Below are 24,470 nucleotides of genomic sequence, written 5' to 3' on the forward strand. Positions count from 1 at the left end.
TAAGTTCTAAGCCTATCTATGCTATTTTTCCAGATTATCTTTCCAGTGCAGTTATTTCGTATACTTCAAGAGGCTGTGAAAAGATTAAAATGTTGAAAATAAAATATTGAGTGCCTTCTAAAACTTTGATAAAATACTTTATGTGTCATATATCTATCAAAAAATGTCTAAGGTAGTTTTACTGTCTAAATTTCTAGCACATCTAAATAGAAAATTATACATTGAAAGAGTCCCAGAACATATGTAAAAATTACAGGTTGGATATTTTTCTTCTTTCCAAGATTGGAATAGATGGTTGTGGAAAAGAAACTTGTGCGACTTTGGCCTGTTACTTGACAGAAAACAAAGTCTACCGGGTGCCTTTATCTCACAATTATGCATACATGGAATTCAAAGAAGATTTTAAAAAGGTGTTTATTCAAACAGGATTAGAAGGGAGCCCCACTGCTTTGATAGTTACTAATTTAAACCTAGATCAGGTAAGTACTTTTTGTCTTTATAATTTGCTAACGTTTGATATTTAAGTAACTCCCAAAATTTAGTATTTGAAAATATAATATTTATCTATGGTCCTATTCACCTGCCATATCAGTTCTTCTCTTTATTCTCCATCCTTATCTAAGTCATGGCCTGTAGACTAGATAAAGATGATTATGTATTTCCAATCATGCTGTAGATAATTTTGCATAAGCATTACAGCAAAATAATTATCTATTTTTATAATTTTCATTTTAATCGACGAGTTGGAAGTAATATATTTATGTAGCTGAAGTCATCCATTTTATATCTAAATCAGTTTTGGAATCTGTCCTTTTAAAAAAGAATGCTGAGTTCCCACTGTAGTGCAGTGGGTTAAGGATCTGGTGTTGCTGCAGCTTTGTTATAGGTCACAGCTCCAACTCACATTCCATCCCTGGCCCAGGAACTTCCATATGCCACAGAGGTGGCCAAAAAAGAAAAATTTTAATTAAAAATTTAAAAAATGAAAGGAACACTTTCATTTGTTCTGACCACATAATCCATAAGGCACTGTCACTTTGAAGCTTTGGTTTCTCTCCTTTATCCTTCTGCTCAAATTTCACCATCAAGTTAAGAACGTTCCTTGAAGATTATACTTTATTAATATGTAATCCACACAGTCATGGCACAGTGGTAATGAACCCAACTAGTATCCATGAGGATGCAGGTTCTATCCCTGGGCTCGCTCAATGGGTTAAGGATCTGGCGTTGCCATGAGCTGTGGTGTAGGTCGAAGACGTGGCTCGGATCCTGCATGGCTGTGATGTAGGCCGGCAGCTACAGCTCCGACTCTACCCCTAGCCTGGAACCTCCATACACCTTGGGTGAGGCCCTAAAAAAATAAAAGAAAGACAATAAAAAGTGCTGTTGTAAGTTTGTTAAGTGTGTTAACATTTGTTAAGTGGAATAAAGGGTACTGGATGGTGAGCCACAGTTTAACAAAAGACCACAAGAGAGTTTGAAATGAGACATTTCTTACTCCCAGGGCCTGGAGGACACAGCCCACTTTGAGGGGACACATGGGAGGTGGAGGCAGAGTGCTGAGAGGGGGCAGGGCCTGGGGCACCTGCCATGATTAGGGTCTGCAGGTGGAGTGCTTGGGGGTGCAGGCTAGGACCAGATTTGTCAATTCAAACCCATAGACAGGTTTGGGTTCCACGAGGGTCTTATCTAAGGGGCACACAGCGGGATGCTGGATGTTGATCACAAGGGCTGTTGGGAAGTCATATCAGAACTCATGTTTGCTTGTGACTCTGTGGGCTGCTGTCTAAGGCATGTCCTTGCGTGAGGGGCTAGTGTCACTTGAAGGCCCCTGTGGGCTGTGTGGCCAAAGTGGACGCTGAGGCAATGATACCATGAAAGGACTTAGCTAAACTCTCAACAAGTAGGTAATAATCAGAGTATTTAATAAAGCTTTGGCTGCTCTCCATCATGTACTTGGTGAGACAGGAAAGCAGCTGGCCCCATGTCACCTCTGTTGGTCTCTGCTGGAGAGAGCCCATCAGCTCTCTGTCCTGCCCCAACTGGGCTGAAATACCAGGAACCTGTGAGTGACTGAGGAGTATCCTGGGGACTTGATAATGCTAATAATGCATTTTTTAAAAAGAAAGCTTGGATTTATTCTCAAAACTAAAATGTTCATACTTTTTAATTTTATGGGAGTTCCCATTGCAGTGCATCAGAAACAAATCCAACTAGTATCCATAAGGATGCAGGTTTGATCCCTGGCCTTGCTCAGTGGTTCAGAGATCTGGCATTGCTGTGAGCTGTGGTATAGGTCACAGACGTGGTTCAGATCTGGCACTGCTATAGCTGTGACATAGGCCTGCAGCTCCAATTCAACCCCTAGCCTGGGAACTTCCATATGTCTCGGGTACAGTCCTAAAAAGCAAAAAAAAAAATTAAAAACCATGAGGTCGCGGGTTCCATCCCTGGCCTCCCTCAGTGGGCTAAGGATCTGGCATTGCCGTGACTGTGGTGTAGGCTGACAGCTGTAGCTCCGATTAGACCTCTAGCCTGGGAAACTCCATATGCTGCGGGTGTGGCCCTAAAAAAACAAAAGACCAAAAAAAAAAAAAACCCTCTAATTGAGTTTCTTTCACTGCTGCTTCTCCTCTGTTACCTTCCTCTTCAATTTGGAACCTTTTATAGAGGGGAACTTGGTTAAATTAAAATAATCTTTGGCCATGTGATTTCTAGTTCGTGGAGGAGTCAAACACAAAAGGACTGAGAACGACTACGAACCGCTTGAAGCGAAGCCCCTGCCCAGCTCATTATTGTTTCCTCCTCACCCATCCTCCTGCCCCAGTGCCAGACGCAGTTGTTTGGCATACCCCATCTGGACCAAATAGATGTATGTCTGTCTAATGTTTGGATAAGTGAATGGATGAATGAAGCTTACTTTGACTTGGAAAAAGCTGTTCTTGACAGCTTCAATTAAGAAGGTTTTTTTAAATTAATCTCAATTCTTCTTAAATACAATTGCTTTCTCGGTTTGGTGTGTTTAGAGTAGAATATATGAATAACTTACTCATTTCTGATTATATGTTTCACCTAAGGGGTTGTTTTTGGAAGATTTGAACAGCGTTCTCAGTTTGGGAAAAATACCTGACTTGTTTGAAAGTAAGGAGCTGGACTCGATTGCACTGAGGATCAAATCTTTCGCTGAACAGTCTGGTTATATTGATAATAGGCAAGCTTTACTGTCATTCTTCCAAAAGGTACGTTTTTTTTGTGAATTAGCTTTATGGTCATGACAAATGAAAAGTGAACTATGTTTATCATTCTGTACATGATTTTCAGATTGGATAATTTTTTTGGTTCTTTAGCTGAGTTTTTAAAGCTAAAATAATGACTTTCATCCCTACACACAGACACACCACAGGCAGGCCAAAGATCAATAAGAATCTGAGCCTGACTGGCTCTCAATGGCGGCATAATAATAATAATAATTATTATTATTTTTATTATTAATAGCTGGAGGCAATGACAAGAGAAATAAGATCCCAAGATTGTTTTGTGCCCTGGTGTCCCTTCCTATCCAGTGAGGTTTTCATTTCAATTACATGTCTGTACCAGGTCTGGAAAGGCAGAAAACAAGAATTCTTTCACCCCCTAAAATAGCCCTAGAATTGACCAGGAGGTGATGGATGCAAAAAGAAATCAGCCAGATAGAGCAGGTGATATTCAGATTGAACTCAGCAGTCCGGGTAGCTGGGGAAGAATCTGTTTAATGAGAGAGATTGACTAGACACATCAGCCAGGCTTTCTGCGTCTTTAAGGCATGATGGCTGACCAGTGGCTTAAAGGACAGATAGATCTCATCAGCCAAACCAAAACGTTCGCCCGCTTATTTCTCAGTTTCTGCCTTTCATGGAGTCATTTGAAAACTAGACTAGGCCACCCTCCATTCCTCAGCTGATACTTCGTCATCTGGCACAAGAAGAAGATGTAAAAAATTCCAGGAATGGAATCCACAATTGAGAGAGAACAATACCATACACAGGGATGCTTGGACCGAGTTATATTTTTAAATGTTTTGGTAGAAAGATTATCCTGATAACTTGTGACACTCTAGCACCTTGTTACAAAACTGGCTTATCCAAATTGACAGAACACTGTAAAACAACTATAATGGAAAAAATGAAAATCATAAAACATAACCAGCATTTCAACATTTAAAAAAATAAATAAATAAATTGACTTATCCAATAGGTTGTGAGTGGTAAGGAAAAGCAAATTCTAATTTGGGGTGTGGAGAATAGTGTACTCCAGAAATAAAAAATAAACCAAGAATCCTGGAGAGAAATCAATCTTAATTTCATATATGTACAATGCTTTCAAAAATGATTGAAGTTTCTCTTACAATAACAACAAATAGTGAGAGAACATTTTGAATTGGTGGATATCTTCAAATAGGAGTTTGGAGATGGATAAAGTAAAGAGAGGTAATTTCATTTTTAATTTAAACATTTCTGTGTTGTATGAAATTAATTAATTAATTTATTTATTTATTTATTTATTTTTATCTTTTATCTTTTTAGGGCTGCACCCGAGGCATGTGGAGGTTCCCAGGCTACGGGTGGAGTTGGAGCTACAGCTGCCGGCCTACACCACAGCCACAGCAACACCAGAGCCGAACCACATCTGCGACCTACACCACAGCTGAGGACAATGCCAGATCCTTAAGCCACTGAGCAAGGCCAGGGATTGAACCTGCGTCCTTGTGGATACTAGTCAGATTTCTGCCCACTGAGACACAACAGGAACTCCCATCTGTATTGTATGAATTTTGCATTGAGCACTTTCATTTTCTTTTATAAAGATTTTAAAGACAAAAAGGAAAAATTCTTGGACTTTGGTCTTTTTTTCAGCATGGTCTTTTCTTCTTTTTTTCACACTTATTTGGCAACATAGGCTGCTTGAGACTCAAAAATGTTATCACTTTATTTGAAGTGAACTCCTCAGGCTGGTTTTATCATAAGGTGACAAGTGGAAATGAGGAGGGAATCTGTGCCCCATGGTCAGTCTTTCCACAAAACCAGGAACAACAGCTACATAGCCAGGTCTTAGGGGGCAAAAGAAACTAGCTCTTTGCCTAGAACCTGCAAAATTGTGTAGGATCCAGTATTGCTTGGCTGTAATCCTTTAGCTGTCAGAGTTTATTAATGTCTCCCTGGTGTTCTCCCCATAGCATCCGTCTCTCTTTCCCTTTGTCTCTTTGAGCTGTAATTCACCTGAGCATTTCTTACTTTGAGTTTCCATGAGTCTTCAATGCACACCATCCCAGAGGAAAGTTGAACAGTCGGACCCATCACCATCTGATATAAGCTTCCCCACTGAAGAGAACTCTAGCACCACACCCCCTCATAAAAGAAATGCTTTATGCAAGGAATGTTCTGGAGTCCAGCACCTCCTCTACCAGTCCATCCAGCTGAAGCCAAGAACGTGGGGTCCCCTAGGGCAGAACCTGGCTGCATTCCCCAGAAGGACCTTCTAAGACTTGTAGTTGCCCTTGGAAAGACTCCAGTCATGGAAGGTACTCACTGCACAGTTGATAGGTCTCTAGTCTACACACTAAGGAAAAATATTGAAACAAATTTTATTTTTATCCTTTTTTTTTCCTACAGCCACACCCATGGCATATGGAGGTTCTCAGGCTAGGGGTGGAATCGGAGCTACAGCTGCCAGCCTACACCACAGCCATAGCAACGTGGGATCCGAGCCACATCTGCAACCTACACCACAGCTCATGACAATGCCGGATCCTTAACCCACTGAGCAAGGCCAGGGATAGAACCTATGTCCTCATGGATACTCGTAGGTTACCACTGAGCCACGACAGGAGCTCCAAAACAAATTTTAAATGAAATTTTCAATATAATATTTTCTTCAAAGCAGTGGATTACATTTTAACAACCTATCTTTTCATTAATTTTCAGAGGTTACGTAAAAATCTTCATATTCTTATGACCATGAGTCCTACAAGACCTAACTTTCACCAGAATTGTAGACTGTATCCTTCTTTGATCAGCGCCTGCACGATCGATTGGTATGAGAAGTGGCCAGAATCAGCTCTCCTGACTGTAGCCAACTCCTTCTTAAGAGAAAAGGTGGATTTTGAGAACAGAGAGGTAAATATAACATCTTAAAAAAAAGTCTAATGCAAGTTGAAGATTTCAGTTTCTTACCAGAGTCTGGCAGTTATCACCTCCCTGAATAGTAATGAACCCTAGGTGGGAACAAGATAGGCAGCTCTAGGCAAAATTAGGAAAGAAGTCAAAAGTTTGTCTTGACTTTTTATCAATTCCCCGTGTCTTCTGCCCCCTGATTGACCCTATTTCAAAGATGCCCAGATTCCTCACTAAGGTGCCCCCGTGACGGACAGCGTGTTTCCAGGACAGTAACATCTGTCCATCTTGCATACCAGATGCTCTGGGGACGATGCTGCAACCTTCTGTATCCTCCTTGTAAATTTCTCTGGCTTGGTTACAACAGCAAAACTACAGAGAAATGAGAGCACGAGCCACCCATAAAATTATGTCGAAACTCATGAGCCACAAGTCAGTGAGAGTCTGCTCCAGAGGGATTCAACTGAGGATACCGTGGCTTGTTGGCAAAAGAAGTTGTAAATCCATAGAAGCCTGAAACTCAGTGTGGGACCTAGAAAGAGGCTTACAGCCTTACCTCTTCAGGTGTTCAAGGAAGGTAAAAGAAGTTTAGTTCGGAGTGGAACCAGGAAGAAAACGCAGCTGGGTTGGAAGTGACCAGGTTTGGCTAAGCTTGGTGGCTGGGAGATGGGTAATCAGGACTAGATTATGTCAAGTCAGAATTCTCTCCAATAAAGGGGACACTCTTTCCACTCTAGTTGCCCACCTATATATCTATATAGTCAACCCTCAAAATCCCTGGGAAATTGGTTCCACCCCCCCTTCCAGGTTTGATCCCTGGCCTCTCTCAGTGGGTCGGGGATCCGGCGTTCCCGTGACCTGTGGTGTAGGTCACAGACATGGCTTGGATCCCACATTGCTGTGGCAGTGGCATGGGCCGGCAGTTGTAACTTCGATATGACCCCTAGCCTGGGAACTCCTATATGTCATGGGGGCAGCCCTAAAAAGAAAAAAAAAAAAAATCATTTTGTCGTTTTTTCCACCCTAACACTGTCTAACCACTAAAACATATATTCTTCGTCCCATTCATCTAGAGCCTCTTTCTACATCTCTACATCTCAGAAATGATAAACTATTTCAAGTTATTCACAGTGTTCAAATTTCTTTTGTGTGTATGTTGTGGCTCAGTGGTTAACAAATCTGACTAGGAACCATGAGGTTTCGGGTTTGACCCCTGGCCTTGCTCAGTGGGTTAAGGATCCGGCATTGCCGTGAGCTGTGGTGTAGGTTGCAGACGCGACTCGGGTCCGCATTGCTGTGGCTCTGGTGTAGGCCGGCGGCTACAGCTCCAATTAGACACCTAGCCTGGGAACCTCCATATGCCACGGGAGTGGCCCAAGAAATGGCAAAAAGACAAAAAAAAAAATTTTCTTTTGTGTGTATGTCTATTTGGATTACTTTCTCTTAATTCTTAGCAATTATTCTTTTTCAGAACTTAAAAGAAAAACTTGCCCTAACATGTGTCCAAATCCACAAAAGTATAAAAGACTTGAGCATAAGATACTTTAAAGAGACGAGAAGGCATTATTACATCAGCCCCAGTAACTACTTGCAATTCATGGATACATTTGTCCACATTTTGAAGTCCCGAGAGAAGGAAATGCAAAAAAAGAGGTAAGACGTTGAGAGCAAATCAGAAATGTGTACATATCACGTCTGTGCTTTGATTTGCAAAAAAAGAGACACAAATACAAAACAGCCCACATCTGCCTTTTCAGTGGAGAAAAAAAGACCAAAGCTATAGAAGATCTTAAAAGAAGTAAAAGAAGGTGGATGTTGGCCCTCTGGTCATTCAGAGTCTGCCCTGTCAAGGGAAGGCTTTCTCTTAAATTGAGTCACAGACAATGAAAGCCAGAGTGGCCATCGTTGCCACTCTCCATGTCCCTTAGCCCGTGGGACAACATGAAAATAAAAGGAGCCAGGTGACTACGTCACAGATGGTGGGTCCCCCTGCTGCTGAGGCGTCCGTGTCATGCTGCAGCTGAGCAGCTTTAGAGCCCCAACTCTTTCCTGAGAAGGTGAGAGAGGAAGCATGAGGGAGAAAGGCTCAGGACCCAGGAGACACTGAGAAACCGTCTCATGACTGCCTGCCAGCAAGATAAGGAAGAGTGGGAGATAGTCTTGCAGCCTCTGCTCACAAGCATCCCACGTTCTCGAGTTCCAGGAGGGTCACAGGCTGAGATCCGTTGTAGTTAGACCTCTTCCTGTATGACCTATGTGGAGGCATGAAAGGTTGCTAGGGTGCCACGGTGGAGTCTTTCCTCTACAGCTCCATCCAGTGACCTGTCACTTACCCAGCCCAAAAAGAATAGGCCACCCTATCAGGCACCCGTATTAATGGTACTGATAGGGGCTTGCACCAAATCCATTCTTGAACAACACTGGATGAGAGTGGCCATGACTCTGACACTTGGAGGACAGACCACAGACAGGCTTCCTATCTGAAGCCCAGCCAGTTAAAAATGCTATTCATCCAAGAGCATCAGTCATTTGCAGTCACACATACTCTGTGGCAAATGGCCAGCAGGAAGCCCCCGGGCCACAGAATTTTTCAGCACCACTCATGCTTGAGAGTTTAGACTGGTTAGTGTGTGGCAGACACGTATAGACTTGACATTTACAGAAGCAACCTCAGGAGCAGCGTTTTGCTCATGTGGGGTCAGTTTCTGATTTTAAGTTTTCATTAACAAGATCAAGTAGGGATGACAATTTCAATACCAGTTCGGTATAGAGCAGTGGCTATAGTCTGTGAACACAATCCCGTTAGTTCCGAAGGGTAATCTGCTTCTATTATTTTACATGAAGGCTGTTCACCCCTGGGATTAGCAGCTCCTGGGAGGTTTCCGAAAGTCCGTAGATTAAGACTTTGATTAGCCAGGGATGAAATTGCCTATGATGGCAGCAGTCTCGGTGAATTGGCCAGATGCCCTAAAGACATGAGTCATCGGGATTAATGGATCCTCCTCCAGGTTTCTACAGGGTCCCCTTCCCACCATCCAGGGTTGTTGCTCTCCATTCACAGTCGTCACTGGGGACCAGTCCCTCTCACTGTCACTCCATCCACTTTCCCACTGCCCAACCGCATACCCAGACGCATCCCTAAGTGGCTCAATAGTGTCTTCCTTAGGTACCCTGTACCATCCTAGATCATCTCCCACCCCCTGATGTGTGGCTTGTACCAGGATCACCGTAAGAGCTGTCACTTTATGTGCATGAGCGTTATCATCAATATCCATAACTGCTCATAGCCATCAAGTAGAGCCAGATGGTCAAAGAAGCACCAGCTTTTAAGTCTTCACCTCCCAGCTCTTCTCTGCTACTCACAAATCCAGTAGCCCAGTTTCCCCGGGTTAGATGTGGGAGAAGAAAAAGTGGAAAGGGTTAATTACATGCTTTGGGTCCCTCACAGCCAATCCACACCTCTTCCTCACCCCAAAACATTAACCATCCTGTTTCTTTTTTTTTTCTTTTTTTTTTTTTTTTCTCTCTCTCTTAGGGCCACACCTGCAGCATATGGAAGCTCCCAGGCTAGGGGTCAAATCAGAGCTGCAGCAGCCGGCCTACACCACAGCCACAGCCACATCAGATCTGAGCCACATCTACAACCTACACCACAGCTCACAGCAACACCAGATCCTTAACCCAGTAAGCGAGGCCGGGAATCAAACCCGCATCTTCAGGTATACTAGTCAGCCACAACAGGAACTCCTAAACATCCTGTTTAAGTGGGGGGGGGGGGGGGGCGGTTTCCCCCTGGGGAATAATCTCAGTTAAAGCCCAGATTGCCTGTGTTAAGTGTGTGCTCCATTGGGAGCTGAGTGTCATTTGTCCAGTGGTGGTTTTTTTCTTTCAGTTTTTCTTTTGAGTCCATTTTATTTTTAATATCACCTGTTTCTTGAGGATCATATGTTTACAGATTAAATGCTAAGCACAATATGTGACATATACAACACACAACAAATAATAACTGTTTAAATAAGTGAATAAATAGATTTGTCTTGTAGGAAGAGCCCTCCGGTTATTAGAATGGGGGATAAATTGGAGAGATACAAAAATAAAAACAAAGATTTAAAAGCTATTGTAGTAATCCACATGAGATGTTTTGAGAACCTCTCCCAAGAGTTAGAGCAGAGAATGAAATACCAAAAACACCTACATAATTCACAGTTTAAAGGGCCTGATGGTGTTCCAGATTATGAAAGCCCAAGAAGTAGACACCATATCTCCCATTTTTAGAAAGTGTTCTCTAGCACTTATTTCCCTCTCTTGGTAGAATTAGAACTACAATTCTGTTGACTAAATAGATCGGTAGTCTTCTAATTTTAAATTTTGAATTTTTATGTATTTGATCCATACAAACTGTCCGTTTTCAATGTTTTTATTCTAGTGAAGAGATAAATGGAAGCTTTGCAACTTTACCTTATAGCCTCTTTTAAATAAACTTTTTTGGAGAAATCATTAAATTTATAGGGAGTTGCAAACATAGTACAGAGAGATCCGGGGTACTTTTCACTCAGTTTCTCCCAACGGGTACATTTTACATAATTATAGTACAAAATCACAACCAAGAAGTTGGCATGAGTAGAATATCTGTATACAATTCTATGCCATTTTATCATATGTGGAGATTTATGTAACCACAACAGCAATCAAGATGCAGAATTAGCAGTTCCCATTGTGACTCAGCAGAAATAAATCTGACTATTATCCATGAGGATTCAGGTTCGATGCCTGGCCTCGCTCAGTGGGTTAAGGATCTGGCATTGCTGAGAGCTGTGGTGTAGGTCACAGACTCGGCTCAGATATGGCGTTTCTACGGCTGTGGTATAGGCCAGCAGCTGTAGCTCCGATTCAACCCCTAGCCTGGGATCCTCCATATGCTGCAGGTGCAGCCTTAAAAAGACGAAAAAGAAAGAAGGAAGGAAGGAAGGAAAGAAGGAAGGAAAGAAGGAAAGAAAAAAGATACAGAACTGTTCCATCCCCACCAGACTTCCCCTCAACCCCCCTTGATAATTACACCCACTCCCCTCCTCCTGCTATCCCTTTCAACCACTAATCTCTTTTCCATTTCTACAATTTTATCCCTTGCATAAAGGAATGAGGTTGTTTTCACTGAACACAATGCTTTTTGAACCGATCCAAGCTGTTGGATGTATCAATCATTCTTTCCTTTTTATTGCTGAAGTAGTATTCTGTATGAGTGCACCATAGTTTGCCTAACCATTCACCCATCGAAGGAATTCAGGCTATTTCCAGTTTGGAGTGATTATGAATGTGACAAATACGTGGCTACAGGTTCCTGTGTAGTTGTAAATTTTCATGTCTCTAGGATAAGTGGAAAGAGTGTGATTGTTAAGTCATATGACCTGCTAAGAAAACACCAAATTGTTCATTCAGAATGGCTGTACTATTTTACATTCTCACCCATGTATTAGAAATTCAATTTCTCTGCATCCTTGAGAGCATTTGGTATAGTCACTTTTTTATGTTAACTATTCCAGTAAGTGTGTAATTATGTGGCATTGTGGTCTTAATTTGCACTTTTTTTTTTTTTTTTTTTTTTTTTTTTTTTGGCTTTTAGAGCCACACCAGGGCACATGGAGGTTCCCAGGCTAGGGGTCGAATTGGAGCTGTAGCCACCAGCCAAGCTGCATCTGTGGCCTACACCACAGCTCATGGCAATGCCAGATCCTTAACCACTGAGCAAGGCCAGGGATTGAACCTGCATCCTCATAGATGCCAGTCAGATTCATCTCTGCTGAGTCACGACAGGAACTCGTTAATTTACACTTTTCTATGGTTAGTGATGTTGAACATCTTTTCATGCCCTTATTTGCCATCCATAATCCTTTTTAACTTAATGTCTCCATATCTTTTGTACATTTTCTAAATGGATTGTTCAATTTTTTTCATTCTTGGCTTCTGAAATTCTTTATTCTAAATATGAATCCTCATTAGTATATGCAGATGACAGATACTTTATTCCAGCTGGTAGATTGTCTTTTCATCCTCTTGACAGGGTCTTTCACAGAGAAAAAGGTCTTAATTTTGATGAAGTTCAATTTATGAATTTTTTTCTTTTATGAATTACATTTCTCTGGTCTAAGAACTTTTCATCAAGTCCTAGATCCTGAAGATTTTCTTCTGTGTTTTCCTCTAAAAGTGGTATAGTTTTACCTCTTATACTTTTTTTGTCATTTATCTTTTTAGGGCTGCACCTGCAGTATATGGAGGTTCCCAGGCTAGGGGTGGAATCAGAGCGGTAGCTGCCAGCCTACACCACAGCCACAGCAATGCAGGATCTGAGCCACATCTGCAGTCTACACCACAGCTCACGGCAATCCTGGATCCTAAACCCACTGAGCAATGCCAGGAATCGAACCCACATCCTCATGGATGCTTGTCAGTTTCGTTACACTGAGCCTCAGTGGAACTCCTTACCTGTTACATTTAAATCTGTGGTCCATTTTGAGCTAAATTTTCTATACGGCATAAGGTATAACATCTTGTATAACTGATACCCCAGCACCATTTGTTGAAAAAACTTTCCTTCCTCTGTTGCTGTTGCACCTTGGTCAAAATCTAGTTAGGTGTACTTGTGGGGGGTTATTTCTGGGTGCTTGATCTTTTCCATCAATATCCATGTCTGTCCCTCTGCCAGTACCACAGAGTCTTGATTACTATTGATTACTGTTGCTATACAATCAGTCCTACAATCAACAGAGTAATTCTACCCACTTTATTCTTCCTTTTCAAAATTATTTTAATTACCCTAGTTCATTTACCTTTCCAGATAAATTTTAGGATACACATGTCCATACCTACCAAAAAAATCTTACTGAGATCTTGACGGGAATTGCACTAAACTCACCTATCAGTCTGGGGAGAATAGACATGGAACATCTTTATCAGGTTGTCTTCCAATCCATGATCACCGTACATCTCGCTTGCACGATCTATACCTTCTCATTACTTTTTTTTTCCCTTTAGGAATCATTTCTATACAGGTCTATCCAAGATCCTGGAAGCAACCACTCTGGTTTCAGAGATGCAGGAGGAGCTCTTGATCCTTCGCCCTCAAATAGAACAGAAAACAAAGGTGTGTTTGGTTTGAGATCTTGTTTTAAAGATTGTTACAGTTTCATGTACACTCGTGTTTGAAAGTAAAGGCTGATAATTAGCCATTATTTGTTAGAATTCCAGCTTTGTTACCATGCAGCTATGTAATGTCTCTTTGCTGCAATTATCTTATCTATAAAATGAGGGAAACCAATAGCAAAGTAGTAACATAGTTATATTTTAATAATTAAATGTGATAATAGGTATATAACTAATGGTAACATCTTACATAAAAAATTCCATAGCTCTTAGTTAAATCTATCTGAAATGTGCTGCGGTAACTTGCAGTCGCCAAGTATTCTAAAAATCATGACATCATCATTCTTTATGTATAGTGTGTATGAAATGATATTTATTGTAGTCATTATTGTTAGTCTGTTAAGCAAATATATTTCAAGCTGATTTTGACAACGTCTATAATAAAATGAGTTGTTTGAATTTCTCTTTTAAAAAGTATGTCATGTCTCTTAATATTTATTCTAAAAAGAATTGTTTGGTTCATTAGGAAAAAGAAACCCTAATGGAAAAACTACAGAAAGATTCACAAGTAGTTGAGAAAGTTCAGATGCTTGTTAAACAAGATGAAGAAATTATGGCAGAAGAAGTAAGAATTGTGGAAGAGTATGCTCAGGTAAAATTAAAATATAATCAATGACAGTCATTTAGACATTTGCAAAATTTTTCCGACCGTGCACATTTAAAGATCAGATTGACTGCTTTTAAATAAATAGAGCCCCAACTTAGAATACTTTTCATTTTATCCTAACAAGTATTTATTGAAGACACTATTAAATGAAAACAGGAAGTACAGAAACACAGGGTCCCTGTCCTTAAGAAATCCTAGAAGAGACAGGGAGGCTGGTTCTTCTGGGGACAATGAACAGAAACCCACTGAAGCCATGTCAAAAAGACATGTGTCCTCCAAGAGGATCATCTGCAGGAAATGAAGCAGCTTTAGGGACCGTCTGTTTGATTTTTGTCACTTCTCCCTTTGCATGAATAATCCTCTCTTTTAAAACTGGCCAGTTCCCCTCCAGACTCTGCAGTCAGAATCCCAGCTGGAACCAGTCTGATGTAGCAAATTACCGAATGTTCAGTCCTGGTCTGATCAATAGCCACCTCTGCTCAGAGAAGGCAGAGCGTGGAGTTTCATGTCTCCCGTGTACAAAGAATTTTTTTCCTTTTTACGACTGCAACTTGGAAATTCCCAGGCTAGAAGTCAAAGCAGAGCTGCAGCTGCAGGCCTACACCACAGCCACAGCAACGCCAGATCCGACCCACGTCGGCAACTTAGACCACAGCTCATGGCAACGCCGGATCCTTAACTCACTGAGCAAGGCCAGGGATTGGGCTTGCGTCCTCATGGTTACTAGTTGGGTTTGTTAACCACTGAGCCACAGTGGGAACTCCCAAAAATATAAAAATGTCAAGTAGATGATTGTATTCATTCATATGTATTGAGGAGCTTATCATTTTATTGCAGAAAACTGACAAGGAATTAAAAAGTGTACTGCCAGCTCTAGACAAGGCAATTTTAGCTCTGAATGCCCTGGATAAAGCTGATATCTCTGAATTAAGGTGAGTAACTTACCTCAGTTTCTTAAGAGTTGGAAAAATTCAAAATAAAGCAAAAATGCATGTCAAAGTTGTCTATGTTCCACTTTTAGATTAAGTCATTTTTACCTATCTTGGTTACTTTAAATTTTGCATTATGTGTTTTATATACTGTATCTTAGCAGTGTTATGCCATCAACTATAAGGCATATCAGTATTTTATGTACCCTTTTTGTTTTTTTTCTTTTTGCCATTTCTTGGGCTGCTCCCATGGCATATGGAGGTTCCCAGGCTAGGGGTCGAATCAGAGCTGTAGCCCCCCGCCTACGCCAGAGCCACAGCAACGCAGGATCCGAGTCGTGTCTGCGACCTACACCACAGCTCACGGCAACGACGGATCCTTAACCCACTGAGCAAGGCCAGGGATTGAACCCACAACCTCATGGTTCCTAGTCAGATTCGTTAACCACTGAGCCATGACGGGAACTCCTATGAACCCTTAAGAAGGAAAAATGGCTACCAATAAACTATATGATGTGCCATTGGTTCTAACTGTATCCTCATCTCTGAGATGTAAAAATGTACATCTTAGAATCGATAAAGTATTGTGATACCTAGACTAGAAAGAAAAGGCACAGTAATTGTATAAACACCTTATCTGCAGTTCCAAAAATGTTTTTACTGCATTGCGCTTACGTCAGGGCAGCTGTTTGCTGTTTCCATCCCCTTGCCCCACGATAGTGGAGTCCTTTGCCAATTTACATCGTTAGCCACAAGAAGAAGAACGAAGATGGTGGAAAATGCAGATTGGCCTTGCGTCTTTTATTTCTTCTTCTTTTCTTATTTTTCTGCCTGGGAAATCAGTAAAATGCTTAATAGAATGATGAAGGCAGAAATCCTTGCCCTGTTCTGGATTCTGAAGAAAAGCATTCATATATTCACTGCTGTGTATGTATAGCTCAGATTTTTCCATAGGCGTCCTTTATTAATTTGCAGGTTTTTTTTTTTTTTTTTTTTTGGTCTTTTTAGGGCTAAACCCATGCCATATGGAAGTTTCCGGGCTAGGGGTAAAATCAGTGCTGCAGCTGTTAGCTTAAGCAACGCTGGATCCGAGCCGTGTCTGTGACCGACACCACAGCTCATGGCAATGCCAGATCCTTAACCCACTGAGCGAGGCCAGGGATCAAACCTGCATTCTCATGGATGCTAGTCAGATTTGTTCCACTGAGCCACACACACAGCAGGAACTCCAAATCGAAGGTTTTTTTTTTTTTTTTTTCTTTTTCCTTTCTGTGAAAGTTTTGTCACAGTGCAATGTTTAACTTTGCCAAATGCCTTTTTTGTAACTCTTGTGATGATAACAGGATTGCTATATATTTTAGGGGTATACGTAATTTTTCTACATGTATTATTATTTTTTAAATTATTGCTGGATTTGTTCTGTAAAGCTGATCTGACTGAATGTATGTTTTAGTCACTTTGGGCTGCTATAATAAAATACCTAGACCCTAGTTTATTAAAAAAAAGGAAAGAAAGAAAGTGTAGATTGGGGTAAACCTGTAAAGGTCAGAGACAGTACTTCTTTGTAGTAACAGAGGACTTTAAATCAGATTTCTGGGGTAGATAAGTCTCACTTAAAATCAAATATTTCGGAGTTCCCGTCGTGGCGCAGTGGTTAACGAATCTGACTAGGAACCATGAGGTTGCGGGTTCGGTCCCTGCCCTTGCTCAGTGGGTTAAGGATCCGTCGTTGCCGTGAGCTGTGGTGTAGGTTGCAGATGCGGCTCGAATCCCGCGTTGCTGTGGCTCTGGCATAGGCCGGTGGCTACAGCTCCGATTCGACCCCTAGCCTGGGAATCTCCATGTGCCATGGGAGCAGCCCAAAGAAATAGCAAAAAAAAGAGACCAAAAAAAAAAAAAATCAAATATTTCTTGGCACATATACACAATGGCATATTACTCAGCCATTAAAAAGAACGAAATACCAACATTTTTAGCAACATGGATGGACCTAGAAATTATCATGCTCAGTGAAGTCAGCCATACAATGAGACACCAACATCAAATGCTTTCACTGACATGTGGAATCTGAAAAAAGGACAGAATGAACTTCTTTGCAGAATAGATGCTGACTCACAGACATTGAAAAACTTATGGGAGTTCCCGTCGTGGCGCAGTGGTTAACGAATCCGACTAGGAACCATGAGGTTGCGGGTTCGGTCCCTGCCCTTGCTCAGTGGGTTAACGATCCGGCGTTGCCGTGAGCTGTGGTGTAGGTTGCAGACGCGGCTCGGATCCTGCGTTGCTGTGGCTCTGGCGTAGGCCGGTGGCTATGGCTCCGATTCGACCCCTAGCCTGGGAACCTCCATATGCCCCGGGAGCGGCCCAAGAAATAGCAACAACAGCAACAACAACATCAACAACAACAACAGACAAAAAGACAAAAAAAAAAAAGACAAAAAAAAAAAAAAAAAAAAAAAAAAAAATAAAAAAAAAAAAAAAAAAAAAAAAGAAAAACTTATGGTCTCTGAAGGAGACAGTTTGGGGGGTGGGGGGATGTGCTTGGGCTGTGGGATGGAAATCCTATGAAATCAGATTGTTATGATCATTATACAACTACAGATGTGATAAATTCATTTGAGTAATAAAAAAAATTGGACTATAGCCAATTGAATTCTATTTTCCCTTTAATTGGCATTAAATTTCATAGATAGTACATCTTAATTTGATTGAATTCCCATCCTGCTTGCTTTTAAAAGAGGTGAACTTGTGCAAAATTGGGGGAAAATTTGTTTGCATGGTTCTCATTTCTCCTCTGTGAACCTTGTCTCTCTTTTCCTATTTCCTCTGTTGTTGTCTTTCTTATTCTTTCAAAAAAAGCCAGACTGATAATGTCAGAGAAACAACCTGACAAATTAGTTCAGATAAGATGTTTAATCATTTAATTACTTAGTCCTCCTGAAAAAATCTGCATTTTAAAAATAGGCAATTAAAGAGAACCAAGATTAATCCAAATAGAAGATCTCTAACGATAAAATCTAAGGCAGCAGGAGTTCCTGCAGTGGCTCAGCGAAAACAAATCTGACTAGTATCCATGAGGACGCAGGTTCAATTCTCTGGCCTTACTCAGCGGGTTAATGATCTGGCATTGCCGTGAACTGTGGTGTAGATCGAAGATGTGGCTTGGATCCAGCATTGCTGTGACTGTGGTGTAGGCTGGCTGGCAGCCAAAGCTCTGATTCAACCCCTAGTCTGGGAACTTCCACATGCCGCAGGTGCGGCCCTAAAAAAGCAAAAAAAAAAAAAAAAAATCGAAGGCAGGGGGCTCTCCTTGGTAACCCCTGTAGATAATGACATGCACGTAAAGTTGGCTGTGTTGCCTTTACTTCTTTCAGGAAATCTATACAATTTTCATTGAGGAAGATTCATTACTTTGGATGGACCTGTCTCTTGTTCCCAGTCCCCAACTGTTGCAACCACCACCCTAGTGGCTTTTTATCAAAACTTACTTCTTAGAGTTCCTGTCATGGCTCAGCGGTCATGAACCTGACTAGTATCCATGAGGTCATGGGTTCCATCCCTGGCCTCGCTCAGTGGGTTAAGGATCCCGAGTTGCTGTGGCTGTGGTATAGGCCGGCAGCTGTAGCTCTTATTTGACCTCTAGCCTGGGAACTTCCATACGCCACAGGTGCGGCCCTAAAAAGACAAATAAAAAAAACAAAAACATACTTCTTGTGCTTGTCATCCTGACCTCTGGCTTTTCAAAGTGTCGACTTCTCATCACTTGTGGACACAGCTAAGAGGCAGCTTCCAGGGTTCCCGTGATCACATCATGAAGCACTTAAGGGACAAATTCCCATCTACGCTTCCTCCCCCAACTCTGTTTTATCTGTGATCCTTATGATAGGAATTTAGATCAGAATGAAGAAAAATCAGAAGAGCGTTTAAGGAGCGTTGCCCCTTATAGCACCCCTCAACTCACATTATAAAGGGGCTGACTCCCGGCTACACACTCTCCCCACCACCCGCGCACAGTTGTGTCTCTGTAACGCAGTCATCCGTAAATCCACACTGGGATGAATAGAAGGAGGGGTCACACTTTAAAGAACTCTGCAGCAAGTATTTTTATGATGAAAAGAATTAACCTCCATCGTAAGTGTCCTGCATATTTAAGTTTTATGCATTTCGTCTTTCTAAAGCAAAGATATCCGTATGTATACACGTACATGTAACTTGGTCACCAAGGTTTTTACAGTGGAAAAAATTTTTTTAAAAAATTGCAAAAAATAAAATGAAATAAAATAAATAAAGCAGAGATATCCATGTATACCCAAGTAGTGAAACAGCTATCTGTTGGAAAATAGTTCTCCTTACCAAAATACTTGTGAAAAACCTGTGTATATTGTCTCCTGAGAGAGTTAACAGGGTACGTTTGATTTCAGTGGTGAAGTTGATGAGATTCGCTCTGTCTGTTACAGAGTCTATGCCCGGCCTCCTTTTCTTGTGCTGACCGTGATGAATGCAGTTTGTCTTCTTCTGCAAAAGAAACCTAACTGGGCTACCGCCAAGTTACTTCTTTCAGAGACTGGTTTCCTAAAAAAATTGATTAACCTTGACAAAGACAGCATACCTGAGAAGGTAAAAGTTGATCTCTAATTAATGCATAATTGATACATTCCATATTTGTAATCCACAAGAGTCAAATGGAAATATTAAAATTGGAATTCTGTGTTAGAAGCGGAAGATAATGGTGAGGGTTAGAAGAGCAGAGAGCAGGAGTTCCTGCTGTGATGCAGTGAAAACAAGTCCAGCTAGTATCCGTGAGGAAGTGAGTTGGATCCCTGGCCTCACTCAATGGATTAAGGATCTGGTGTTGCCGTGAGCTGTGGTGTAGGTGGCAGACGTGGCTCAGATCCCACATTGCTGTGGCTGTGGTGGAGGCCAGAAGCTGTAGCTCTGATTCTACCCCTAGCCTGGGAATTTCCATGTGCCATGGGTGTGACCCTTAAAAAAAAAAAAAGAGCAGAAAGCAAACTGCATATCCAAACATAAAGGGTTTCCTGGAAGCAACAAAAAAAAGCATTATGTCGCCAAAATCAGAAAAATCCCATGCCTCAGAATCTCTTTATATAATAAGAACAGAAGAGGCCAGTAGTGGGAGAAAGTCTTTCTGGATGGATTGTATTACTCTCTGAAACAGGGTAATATGTGGATAAAAGCACCCAAGTTTTGGGGGTTTTTTGTTTGTTTTTGTACTGAGATATAATTGACATACAACATTATATTAGTTTCAAGTGTGCAACATACTGATTTGATTTTTGTATGTATTGCCAAATAACCACCACCATTAAGTCTAGCTAAGGTCCATCATCACATATAGTTACAAATTTTGTGTGTGTGTGATGAGAACTTTCAAGATTTACTCTTAGAAATCAGATAATACAGATAATACTGTACTATCTGTATTTCAGATAATACAGTATTAGGAACTGCAGTCACCATACTGTACATGATATCACCAGGGCTTATTTATTTTTAACTGGAAGTTTGTACTTTTTGACCACCTGTGCCCATTTTCACCACCCCAACTCCCTGCTTCTGACAACCACCAATCTGTTCTCTGTATCTGTGAGTTCAGTTTGGATTGGGAATTTTTTTTGGGGGGGGGGTGTCCATATGCAAATGAGGTTGTATGGCATTTGTCTTTCTCTGTTTGAAAGACAAAGAAAATATTTATTTCCCACTTAGCATCATGTTCTCAGGGCCCATTCAGGTTGTCACAAATGGAAGAATTTCCTCCTTCTTTTTATGGCTGACGTTCCAGTGTATGTGTGTCACATTTTCTTTATCCATTAGTGGACATTTAGGTTGCTTCCATGTCTTCGTTTTTGGAAATAATGCTGCAATTAACTTGGAGGTGCATATGTCTTGTTGAGTTAGTGTTTTTGTTTCCTTCAGATTAATATCCAGAAGTGGAATTGCTGGATCATGGTACTTCTGTTTTTAATTAATTAAGGAGACTAGGAGACTCCATACTGTTTTCCACAGCGCCTGCCCTGATTTTCATTTCCACTCACAGTCCACCTCCCCACCAGCACTAATTATTTGTTGTCTTCTGATAATAGCCATTTTAATAGGTGGTATGTCATTGTGGTTTTCATGTGTATTTCCCTGGCGATTAGTATGTTGAACACCTTTTCCTGTGCCTGTTGGCTATCTGTATGTCCTCTTTGGAAAAAAGATCTGTTTAGATCCTCTGCCCATTTTTTAAGCAGATTGAGTTTATTTTTTGTTTGTTTTTGCTATTGGGTTAGATGAGTTATTTATTTTGTATATTAGCCTCTTTTCTCCCATTTGGTTGCTGCTCTTTTTGTTGATGGTTTCTCTTGCTGTGCAGCTTTCTAGTTTGACCTGGTCACATTTATTTTTGCTTTTATTGCCTTTGCTTTTGGTGTCAGATCCAAATCTTCACCAAGATCAATGTCAGGGAGCCTCCTGCCTATGTTTTCTTCTAGGAGTTTTACAGTTTCAGGTCTGGCATTCAAGTCTTTCATCCATTTTGACTTAATGTGTGTGTGGTATAGTTCGGTTTCATCCTTTTGCATGTGGCCGTCCTGGTTCCCGTGACCACTTATGATGACACTTTCCCTCCCGTTGTATATTCCTGGCTCCTCCATCATGATTAATTGACCATATGTGTGTGAGCTTCTTTCTGGACTCTCTTTTCTATTCCATTGATCTGTGTTTCTTTTTTACGTCAATACCATACTGTTTTGTTTACTTTAGCTTTGTAATGTAAAGCTTCTTCTTTCTCAAAATTCCTTTGCTTACTCTGGGTCTCTTATGGTTTCATATAAATTTTAGAGTTGTTTATTCTATTTCTATGAAAAAAATGCCTGGAATTGTGGTAGGTATTGTTTTGAGTAGTACAGACAATTTAACAATATTAATTCTTCTGATCTGTGAGCACAAAATATTCCTCAATTTATTGTGTTTTCTTCAATTTCTTTCATTGATATCTTGAAAGTTTTCCTTGTCACATCTTTCCCTTCCTTTGTTAAATGTATTTCTAGGGTTTTTAAAAATGCAATTATAAATGGGATTGCTTTCTAAATTTCCCTTTCTGATAGTTCGTTGTTTGTGGACAGAAATGCAACTGATTTTTACCCACTGATTTGTATCCTACAACTTTACCAAATTTGTTTATTAGTTCTAAGAGTCTTTGGGAGTCTTTAGGGTGTTCCACATTTAGTGTTGTGTCATCTGCAAACAGTGATAGTTTTACTCCTTTTTTAACTTATATGCCTTTTCCCCCTAATTGCTATGGCTAGGGCTGCCAATAGTGTGGAATAAAAGTGGCAAGAATGGACGTCCTTGATTTGTTTCTCATCTTACAGGAAAAAGTTTCAGCTTATCTCCATTGAATATGATATTTGTCGTGGGCTTGTCATATATGTTGAGCTGTATTTCCTCTAAAGCCAGTTTGTTGAGCATTTTTCTCATGAGTGGATATTGAATTTTGTCTAATGTTTCTTCTGCATTTACTGAAATGATCATAGAGTTTTTAACCCTTCATTTTGTTAATGTGGTGTATCACATTGACTTATGGATGTTGAACCATCCTTGAATCCCTAAAATAAATCCCACTTGATTATGGTGTATGATCCTTTTAATGTATATTGAATTCCGTTTGCTTATTTTTTGAGTAATTTTTATCTATGCTCATCAGTGATATTGGCCTATAATTTTCTTTTCTTGTGGTGTCCTCTAGTTTTGTTATCAGGGTAATGCTGGTATCATAAAATGAGTTTGGAAGTGTTCCCTCTTCTTCCATTTTTTGGAAGAATTTGAGGAGGATTGGTATCAACTCTTCTTTATATGTTTGTTAAAATTCACCATTGAAACCACCTGGTGCTGAACTTTGGTTTGTTAGAAGGTTTTTATTTACCGATTCACTCTTCTTTTTAGTAATCAATCAGTTCAAATTTTCTATTTCTTCATGATTCAGTCTTCATAGATTGAATATTTCTAGAAATTTATCCATTTCTTTTAGCTTGGCCAGTTTAGTGGCATGTAATTTTTCACAGTAGTCTGCTATGATCCTTTGTATTTCTGTGATATCAGTTGTAACATCTCCTTTTTCATTTCTGATTTTGAGTGTTCGCTTCCCTCTTTATTAGTGAGTCTATCTGCAGGTTTGTTTATCTTTTCAAAACATAGCTCTTAATTTCATTGATTTTTCTGTTCTTTTTAGTCTCCCTTTAGTTTAGCTCTGATCTTTGTTATTTCCTTACTTCTACTAAGTTTGGGGTTCATTTGTTCTTCTTTTTCTAGTTCCAAGAAGTGTATTAACTTAGAAGCCTGCTCCTCAGGCTGAAGCTTTGAGATAATCAAATAGCCTCTTTCCCTGAAAGCCTGGGTACTTTTCAGTCAATCCTTTGTGTTGGGCCCTGGGGTGAGTGAGTCCCCATGGACCCTTTAAGAAATGTTTGTCAAATTGCCATAACTTTGTGAGTCTCATGGATAAAACCCCTGTTAGCTTTTAAAGCTAGGTGTATTGGGGGCTCTTCTCTAAGGTGCAGGTCTTAAAATTTGGGATGCAGATGTGGGATTCAAACCCTTCAGTCCCTCAGGGAGAAGCTCAGTGTTGTGAGTCCCCTGCTAACTGTGGGACACCACACCAGGAGTGAAGTTAATGACAAGATTGTGTCTCAGCCTCCCCTGCCCATTTTGATGTGGGTTTTTTCTTATTTGTCCAAGTATAGGATTCAGTCAGGTAGTTTGGGGGTTTCTTTCAGAGATAATTATTCCATATGTGTTGCTGTAGATTCAGTGAGTCCATGGGAGGAAGTATGGTTAGGATTCATTCTCCTGTGTTGCTGTCTTAAACTGGACCTCTGAGATTTATTTTTATTTGTGTAACAGCTGTTCATATGCCAGAGACTGTTCTGATCACTTTAAAAATATTAATTCATAGAGTTACTGTATGATCCAGCCATCCCACTCATGGGCATCTATCCGGGATAGGAAACCATAATTAGAAAAGATACATGCATGTTCATAGTAGCACTATTTACAGTAGCCAAAACATAGAAGCAACTTAAATGTCTACTGAGAGATGAATGGATTAAGAAGATGTGGTACATATATGCAATGGAATACTACTCAGCCATAAAAAAGAATGAAATAATGCCCTTGTAGCAACATAGATAAACCTAGAGATTATCATACTAAGTGAAGTAAGTCAGAAAGAGAAAGACAAATACCATATGATGTCACTTACATGTGGAATCCAAAAAAAAAATGACACAAATGAACTTATTTAGAAAACAGTAATAGACTCACAGACATAGAAAACAAACTTATGGTTACTAAAGGGGAGAGCAGGGGAAAGGGATAAAATGAGAGTTTGGGACTAACATATACTACTATATATAAAATAGATAAATAACAAGGAACTATTGTATAGCACAGGAAACTATGCTCAAGAGGTAAATAACAAGGACCTATTGTATAGCACAGGAAACTATGCTCAATATAATCATTTTGTTGTACACCTGAAACTAACACAACATTGTAAATTAACTACTCCAATTGAAAAATGGTTTA

The 24,470-nt window shown here is 40.4% G+C and overlaps 1 protein-coding gene across 1 annotated transcript in view; it reads left to right on the top strand.

Annotated features, from left to right (window-relative positions):
* The window catches only part of DNAH14 (dynein axonemal heavy chain 14), a 341,496-nt gene that overhangs the window by 247,697 nt on the left and 69,329 nt on the right, over positions 1-24,470 (top strand). Inside the window, exons 54-61 of the mRNA XM_021064261.1 lie at positions 282-479; positions 3,078-3,239; positions 5,961-6,152; positions 7,621-7,802; positions 13,179-13,287; positions 13,813-13,938; positions 14,791-14,885; positions 19,340-19,499. Coding sequence (XP_020919920.1) covers positions 282-479; positions 3,078-3,239; positions 5,961-6,152; positions 7,621-7,802; positions 13,179-13,287; positions 13,813-13,938; positions 14,791-14,885; positions 19,340-19,499 — 1,224 coding nt within the window. The remainder of the gene's footprint in view (positions 1-281; positions 480-3,077; positions 3,240-5,960; positions 6,153-7,620; positions 7,803-13,178; positions 13,288-13,812; positions 13,939-14,790; positions 14,886-19,339; positions 19,500-24,470) is intronic.

This window comes from Sus scrofa, chromosome 10 (genome assembly GCF_000003025.6).
Source record: "Sus scrofa isolate TJ Tabasco breed Duroc chromosome 10, Sscrofa11.1, whole genome shotgun sequence".
NCBI classification, from domain to species: Eukaryota; Metazoa; Chordata; class Mammalia; order Artiodactyla; family Suidae; genus Sus; species Sus scrofa.